The 8532-nt window shown below is 40.7% G+C and overlaps 1 protein-coding gene across 1 annotated transcript; it reads left to right on the top strand.

Moving 5' to 3' along the window:
* The first annotated feature begins 6005 nt into the window (after positions 1 to 6005).
* cxcl18b (chemokine (C-X-C motif) ligand 18b) lies at positions 6006 to 8013 on the top strand. Its single transcript, XM_044189680.1, has 4 exons — positions 6006 to 6328; positions 6659 to 6773; positions 6873 to 6965; positions 7542 to 8013. The coding sequence occupies exons 1-4, from the start codon at positions 6256 to 6258 to the stop codon at positions 7600 to 7602; spliced, it is 342 nt and encodes a 113-aa protein (XP_044045615.1). The 5' UTR covers positions 6006 to 6255; the 3' UTR covers positions 7603 to 8013.
* Positions 8014 to 8532: the final 519 nt, after the last annotated feature.

Here is an 8532-nt window from a genome sequence, read left to right as displayed (position 1 = left end):
GTAATCCCTTGTGAACCTTCACATAGTTTTAGATCTTCGGGCAGGGGTCGCCTGTCTGTTCGTGAGTCCAGAATGAAAACTAGGGGAGACAGAGCATTTGCTATCAGGGCCCTGAGGCTCTGGAACAACTTACCTGAAGAAATAAGGTTGTATGAGTCAGTGTCTTTGTTTAAGTCTCGTCTCAAAACACATTTTTATCTGAAAGCATATCTTGATTTTACCTGAACTGGTTGTTTATTTGACTGTTTATTTTATTGCTTCTGTGTATTTTATTTCTTTATATTTCGAGACTAAAAACATCTTCTCCTCCCTTATCTGTCTCACACACATACACACTGGTCTGAGATAAGGTTTGCCAGACACCTCTCATAAAATTTGAAAGTACATTCCTAAGTGAAAGAATTGTGATATTCTTGCTTTGTAACCCAAGTCTGAATTAATGTGAATTAGCTATATAACCAATCAGTAATCCAGCTAACAATCCAGCTAACTATTAGAGAAAAAAATAATCAAGTCCTGCCTTTAACCGGTGCTGACTTCAAACACAGGAACCTTGGAAACAGCTATAGATCCTGATGTGTCTTTTGGCTGCTTTGCTCCTGTCAACCTTCTTCAGCTGACTTCGACGATAAATTCATCTAAGCCATCAACCTGTCTCTTAGACCCCATTCTAACTAGGCTGCTTAAAGATGTTTTACCCTTAATTAGCACTTCTTTACTGGATATGATCAATCTGTCTTTATTAACAGGCTATGTACCACAATCCTTTAAAGTAGCTGTAATTAAACCTCTTCTTAAAAAGCCCACTCAAGATCCAGGGGTTTTAGCCAACTATTGACCTATATCTAACCTTCTCTTTCTTTCTAAGATCCTTGCGAAAGCAGTCGCCAATCAGTTTTGTGACTTTCTAAATAACAATAGTTTATTTAAGGATTTTCAGTCAGGGTTTAGAGTGCATCATAGCACAGGGACAGCACTGGTGAAAATTACAAATGACCTTTTAATTGCATCAGACAATGGACTTGTCTCTGTACTTGTCTTGTTAGATCTTAGTGACGTGTTCGACAACACTGACCATCACATCCTATTACAGAGACTGGAACATGTAATTGGCATTAAAGGAGCTAAATCCTATCTATCAGATCGATCTCATTTTGTACATGTTAACGGTGAGTCTTCCACAAGGTTCTGTGCTTGGACCGATTGTATTCACCTTATATATGCTTCCTCAAGGCAATATTATTAGGAAACACTCCATTAACTTTCATTGCCTGCATGCCTTAAGGACATAAAGCAACTTTACAACTTGCAACTTTCTGATGTTAAACTCTGACAAAACTGAGGTTATTGTACTTGGTCGCAAACACCTCCGAGACACATCTAAAGATATAGTTACTCTAGATGGCATTGCTCTGGCCTCCAGCAGCACCATATGGAACCTCTGAGTTATTTTTGATCAGGATTTATCCTTTAACTCCCACATGAAACAAACTTCAAGGACACATCCTTTTTTCACCTACGTAACATTGCAAGAATCAGGCACATCCTGTCTCAAATGATGCCAAAAAATGAGTGCATGTATTTGTTACTTCTAGGCTGGACTACTGCAATTCCTTATTATCCGGCTGCCCGAATAAGTCCCTTAAGACTCTCCAGTTGATCCAGAATGCTGCGGCACATGTACTGGCAAGAACTAGGAAAAGAGATCATATCTCTGCAATATTAGCTTCTCTGCACTGGCTCCCTGTAAAATCCAGAATAGAATTTAAAATCCTTCTACTCACCTACAAAGCTCGTAATGGTCAGGCACCATCATATCTTATAGAGCTCATAATACCTTATTACCCGACTAGAACACTGCGCTCCCAGGATGCAGGGTTACTTGGAGTCTCCAAAAGTAGAATGGGAGCCAGAGCCTTCAGTTATCAAGCTCCTCTCCTGTGGAATCAGGTCCCAGTTTGGGTTCGGGAAGCAGATACCATCTCCATACTTAAGAGTAGGCTTAAGACTTTCCTCTTTGACAAAGCTAATAGTTAGGACTGGCTTGGGTGAGTCCTGAACCATCCCTTAGCTAGACTGCAGGGAGACTTCCCATGATGCACCTCTTTCCTCTCTCCTTCTCCATCTGTATGCATTTTTATCCTATTACTGCATGTTACTAACTCAACATATTTTCTCTCCCGTAGTTTTGTGCTTTCTCGTTTCTCTCCTCTCTCCTTCTGTTGCTTTCAGCAGGTATTTCTGCCTCCAGAGCTGCAGAGACTGGATCTGTGGTTGTGGGCCACCTGCTGCCACCGTGTTCCTGCTGGACAACTGCTACTACAGTTGTTGTTATTGGCTCTGTTACTAATACTGACATTATTTTTCCTATAGCTGTCATTCCTATTATTACTAATTTATTAATATTCACACTACAATTACTATTTTACTATTTAAAAAAAAAATCTTTGGTCTTGGCATTGTGCATCCCTCTCCGCCTTTGGCAAATGAACAAAACCATTTTCACTGACATGTGAGCTACAGGCTGGACCTCACCTCTGAGCTCAACGGTTGTTTTATTTTACATTTTACTTTCTTAATACATATTTCTTTGAGTTTTCTCTTCCTTGCCTAAAGTCCGTTCACAATTAAACCTTTTTCCAAGTAAGTTTTTTTAATGCCTCAGTATTAAACTGAAGAGGTTTTCTTTTGATTTTTATATTTTGAAACTTTACCACTAAGCCTTGCAGATTTTTGCAATGTTATTTCCTTTTAAAGTTACTCAAGCCTAGCTGAAGAAGTTAGTGTAGCCAGAGATATTTTATTCAACAAGACAGATCACAGACTCTACAGAAGCTACCCCGAGCCGCTGGAAGCCAGCCACCTTTGAAAGCAAAGCCTTTCTGAAAGAAACCTGAACAATGTCTGTGTTCTAACACCACAAAGGTTAGATCTGTGCCAGCAGTGACTTGGCCCAGACCTTCGCCGTCAGCCCTGAAACGAGACCGCCAGACCGGCCAGGTGACCTCATCAGCTCTGTGACCAACTTCTGCTTCACGGAGTCGCCTGGGAGCAGTCTGCTGCAACCAGACACGCCGGCATACTCCTCTACACAGCACATTCAACCGTGCACACCACGTCGGAAAGCCAATAGAAGTACCTCATCTTTGCCAGCACTTCAAAACAGTAGGCTAAACCACAGTTTTGCTGTGATAAAGAGTTGATGTCAAATAAAATATATTCATCCTTATTTAGAGAAGTTAATTGCCCTAGCGTTACATTAGTGTCTTGCAGTGATTTTTATAATCAGATCAATTAGATCATATACTTCGCTTCACTTTTGCCAGTAGCATCATGTTTATTTCATCACTCAGTATCTGCTATTTCATCTGTGTTTGTTATTTTCTTTATCATATACAGTACCTTATTAGTCCTTAATTTATTCAGTTACTAGGCATTTAGCTATAAATAAATGTCCTCATTTAATCAGTAAGAAGTTGTCTATGTGTTTTCTGTCTCTCTGTCTCTCAAAAACTAACACGGCAGCAGCAGATGGCCACCCACCATTCAGTATGGCTCTGTTCGAGGTTTCTGCCTCTTAAAAGGAAGTTTTTCTTTGCTACTGTCGCCAAGTGCTTGCTCATGGTGGGATTTGTTGGGTCTCTGTAAATAATATTATCTGCTGGGTTGATAATGGCTAATCCTGTTATTTTGATCCTTCTGCTTTTATCCTTCTGCTCCTTTCGGCTGCACAACCCTCCCCCATTTCACCTTCCCTCAGGCAGCAAATCCTGTCAGAAATTCAAATCTTTGGTAGCAGATTCGGATCCTCATTCAACACTGGTCCCTCCATTTTCAGCCACCATCTTCACCTGAACCCCCAGCTTTTCCTTGTCGCTGCATCAGAACTCTTCGCATAGGCTGCCTGACTCCGGAAAAAGAGAAAATCTTAGGATCCACGTTCCTACTGGCATTCTTCGACTTTCTGCACAGTACAGAGTTCACCGCTTCTACCCTCAACTACATCCATCTCGACACGCAACTATGTCTGACATTTCCATTCATTCTTCCGATCACCTCAAATTTAGCAAGACCAACCAGTCTGGTCTACCTCAACCCACCTACCTCTCCAAGCAGGGAATCCCTCACCACATCATCAAAATTCTTGGATGCGGGCCTTCTCCAGAACACCTTACCTACATCCGTAATGATCTGAACGACATCAGAAACGCACATGTACTTTTTTCCATTTGAAATTTCTTTTTGGGGCTCTATCTAAATCAGAGCACATTAAGAGACATCTGGTCTATGGCAATCCATCTAGCTCTTTCGACTTGTACTCAAGTCCACACAGACCTACACGCAACTACATAAACTCCAGACTAGCCTGTCAAGATTCCACCCAAGACCCTCTGTTTGCAACAGAGACAGGTAAAGTGGCCACATGCTTCCGGTTTCACATCCACTTTTGCCAAATCCTATCCAGATCTGGAATATCCCCCTACAAGCTACACTCAGGGCGTTTCTTCCGCATCAGAGCCGCCTCCGCTGTTTCCAGGCAGGGAGCCCCTGACCACATCATCAAAAACTCTCAGCTGCTGGCCTTCTCCAGTATACCTTACCTAGGTCTGCAATGATCTGAACATCAGAAACGCCCACATACTTCTTTTCATTCAAAGTTTCTTTTTGGGGCTCTATCCAAATCAGAGCACATGAAGAGACTGCTCCCCCACTCAGAGTCTTGACTCCCCTGGTTCCCTCCTGTCTTCCTGCCACAAGCTGGCTCCGGTTCATCATCGTACTCCTCTATCCATCCGTCCACGACCCCGATTTGTCCCCTCATCTGTTCACCACTTACCATTCCTTCCCTCATCCCTTCATCCTTCTACCTTCACCCCTTCATCCCCTCATCCCTCACCTTTCCTCCTCTCATCCCTCATCTCTTCATCCCTCCCTCCTGACCCTCAATCCATCCCTCCTACATAATCTTGGCTCTCCTCTATCCGTAAAACACAATAAACTATTCTAAATCCACATCTTTATTGCTGTGGTCATGTTAGTGAAAGTAAGAAAGTCTTGTGTTGCACCACTCAAAAAGGTGTCTTCTATCACCTATCACCAGGTGTGCGAACTGATCAATTAACAGTGTTTGCAATTGAAATAAGTGTGTGGATGCTTTGATTTCTTTTCATTTAAAGTACAGTACATTTTGCATGTAGCACCTTCTTAACTTAAATGTGTTCAGGCTGCAAAATGCTGAAATACTCGCTCCTGGTGAAGCAATCACTGAGTGACAGACGTTAATCTATTGTGAAATGCATCTACAAATTTATCTATTCACACACTGTGAATTTTTCAGTCACGAATGGAATGATACTTGCCACAGCATGTATATGCTATGCAAAAACACTTGTAAAATACTGCAAACAGGAGCTGATCTTGTGTAACCATTATCCACAAGGGAAAGTGTGTAGGTTCCATAGAACAGGTGCTGGTTTTCTGTCTGTTGGCCTACTTCCATCCAGTGCATTTAGACAGAGATTAACCCCACCACCACCACCCCAAGCATGACGGCTCAGTGTGTCATCATGTTTTTGTGGTTGGGAGTAACTGTTAACATGCATGAGGAATGACGAGGAAGACAAAATCCAAAAGTTGCTCTTCAAAAGTTTAGATTTTACAAAAAACACTTCACCTTCTGTTTTCAGTTAGTTTCCAGTGCATAAATTCATATGTAGTATTCATTTATTCAGAACAAGAAACTAAAATAGCCTAATCATAATAACAAATATGATTTTTCATCTACATACACAGAGTAAATCAATCTTCAGGCTCATTTTATACAGTAACAGCTTTTAGCTGTGAATCAGCATTGCGCAATACATTGCACTGTTACAAAACCAAAGTGACTTGTTCAAAGTGTGCCATAAAGTATTCATCTTTGTAAGTAGTCGAATCACTTTGGTTATGATCCACTTAATTAATGCAGAATTTTTCCTTTACTTGTCTGTGAAAAGGATTTCTGAGCACATTCCAGTGTGTGTCTCTAGAGTGAGTGTGGAAATTCCAGAGCCTGTTTCAGGTTTGGCTTGACGGGAAAAAGCATGGACTCTAGGAAAACCCACTCACTCTCAAACGCACTGCCTATAAAAGGGGAAGAGGCTCGCAGCAGCTCCACACTCCTTTCTCCTCACGTCTAGTGGATCTTGCAACCTGCTCGAGCTCTCACTTTCCCCAACGAGGGATCTCAGGACTTGTTTGTCTCTCAAAAGAAAAATGGCCTTGTCACAGAAAAGCTTTTCTCTCCTGTTGGTTGTTGTGGCTGCAGTTTGCATTCAGCTCTATCAAGGTGAGTTAAAGTACAGTTTAGAATAGTTTAAGTGGCATATTACAAGATTGCAGGATGTGTGATGTGACAGTAACAATCATGATCATACTGTAATACTCTCATTCTTATAGTATAACTACAGTTTAATAGATGTTATTTCAATTCAATTTATTTATATAGCACCAATTCATAACAAAAGTTATCTCATTGCACTTTTCCTATAGAGGAGGTCTAGACCGTACTTTTTATAATAATAATTTCTGTGTTAAAACAATGTCTGACTTGTTCCTGTTGCTGACTTGTTCCTGAGGCTGCACACCTAACTGCTTTTTAAAAAACATCTCCCTGCAGCTCATGACTTTCCTGGACGCTGCTCATGTCACGACACAATCAAGTTCATCAAAGGCAATATGTCAGATTTCCAAGTCCTTGAAAGGCGACCTGGATGTGATAAAACTGAATTCATGTAAGTTTAAATAAAAATTGAAATATCTTTAGCTTTATAACATTTAGAATCAGTTGTGTTGACTTTGATTCTGATTTGTATATGTTTTGTATTTTTCAGTGTAACCATGAACAAGCCAGACAACTCAACCGAGAAAATCTGTATGAATACTGAGGGAAAGATGGCCAAGGCTTTTTTGAGATGCTGGGAAAGGTAAATTACACCATGCAAATGGTCCACACAAACAACATCACTGCTGAGCTGTCACACAATAACATCACCTTCAACTCGAATAAAACTTTGGAACTAGATTCTTTAAAAAAAATCTTGGTTTAAGTAATTGGCAATCAACTGCTCTTTTCCAGTTCTTTTATGCTGCTAAATTGGTAAATGGCAGTACCATTTTTAAAAGCTACACATCAACTCTAAACTCAATCTGAGCTACATTTACTGACTGAATCCTCCAGCAACAGTTAGATTTTGCATTGCTTTCAAGAGAGTTGGGGCAGAAAACCACACTACTTAAAAATGTTTAATTTGGCCCCAATATGTAGCATCAGCTTACATTTTGTAGAGCTCAAACACTGCCTGGCAAAATTTCCCAGTTTACTCAACACAACACAAAGTCAATGAGACAGAAATCTTTCTGCAAATAAGAAGGATTTTATTACAAAATGTTGGCTCAACAAATCTCATCACACATTAACATGTGACTTGTTGCACAAAACTCCAGATGTTTTGTATTAGTCCTCTGGCCTAATCCCAGTTTTTATTCCTCACTCTTTTAAGGATAAACAAAGACGAGAGCCGTAAGATGGAGTGCATCGACAGAAAAAGGAAGGCAAAGTAAAAGTACAAGAGGGGGAGGCCTGACTGGGGAGGAAAGTTATCTGGACCAGAGTCCCAGAGGTGACATGAGGACTGAAGCAAGAATGCTGAGAGCAGAGCTTTCACTGAACTCCTGCACTGGAGACGACTGGGAAATGACAGCGAGAGGGGAAGAGCGGTGGGAGGGGCAGGAATGGGAGAGAATGGAGTAAAGAAGAGAAGTTATGGAAGTTAGGGGAGAGATATCTACAGTATATGTACAGTACTATAGCAGCAGGTCTATGTAAGAAGGCCGCTGTTGAAATGCACGCATTTATTTTTTTGCTTGACATAACTATTATTTATGCTGACTTATTTATTTAAAAAAAGGCTTTAATTTTTTATTTTTTTTTTACAAATGAGTCCAAGCAAATAAATGATGATTTTGATACAACCCCATGCTTTCTGCTTGTTTTTATTCCAGTTTTCTGGCAATTTTTATTCCTTCGTCAGAAAATGACTTCCAGCTGCAATTTCTTAACCCTACTTAAGAAACCTGTGACTCACCACCAGCATTCCTGCCACTGAGCAGTCGCACAGCATCAAAATAAAAAGAAACAGTTATTATTCTGCTGCAAAGATGCAGCTGGCACATGAGGACACTGAAGCAACTTTGTTGCAGGGAGAGACAAATTAATTATTATCATAGAAAACCACTCTCTCCTCAGGGAGAAGGGGGCTTGCATGATAACAATTAAATGATTCCTATGAGAAAATTTGACCACAGCTGTTTGCAGCAGCTGCAGGTCGGATGACAGAGGGGAGATGGATTCCTGAAGCATCTCGTGACTCTGTTGACCGAGGTGAAAAGTGCTAAGTTTATGACTGCTAAAGTTTTTAATACTTGAGTCAATAGAGCAACGTGGAAATAAAGTCAAAACGAAATTTGAATTCTGCACACTTACTGTGTAAG

The sequence above is a fragment of the Siniperca chuatsi genome, linkage group LG3 (genome assembly GCF_020085105.1).
Source record: "Siniperca chuatsi isolate FFG_IHB_CAS linkage group LG3, ASM2008510v1, whole genome shotgun sequence".
Classification (NCBI taxonomy): domain Eukaryota; kingdom Metazoa; phylum Chordata; class Actinopteri; order Centrarchiformes; family Sinipercidae; genus Siniperca; species Siniperca chuatsi.
The sequence above is the reverse complement of the archived record's forward strand: the minus strand, read 5'-3'. Positions and strand labels throughout refer to the sequence as shown.

What these genes read in the sequence shown, in the direction of transcription:
- cxcl18b (XM_044189680.1), top strand. Translation starts at nt 6,256, where the DNA reads ATGGCCTTGTCACAGAAAAGCTTTTCTCTCCTGTTGGTTGTTGTGGCT. An exon ending in TTGCATTCAGCTCTATCAAG is followed by an intron (nt 6,329 to 6,658) that starts GTGAGTTAAAGT and finishes ATCTCCCTGCAG; the next exon opens with CTCATGACTTTCCTGGACGC. An exon ending in TGTGATAAAACTGAATTCAT is followed by an intron (nt 6,774 to 6,872) that starts GTAAGTTTAAAT and finishes TGTATTTTTCAG; the next exon opens with TGTAACCATGAACAAGCCAG.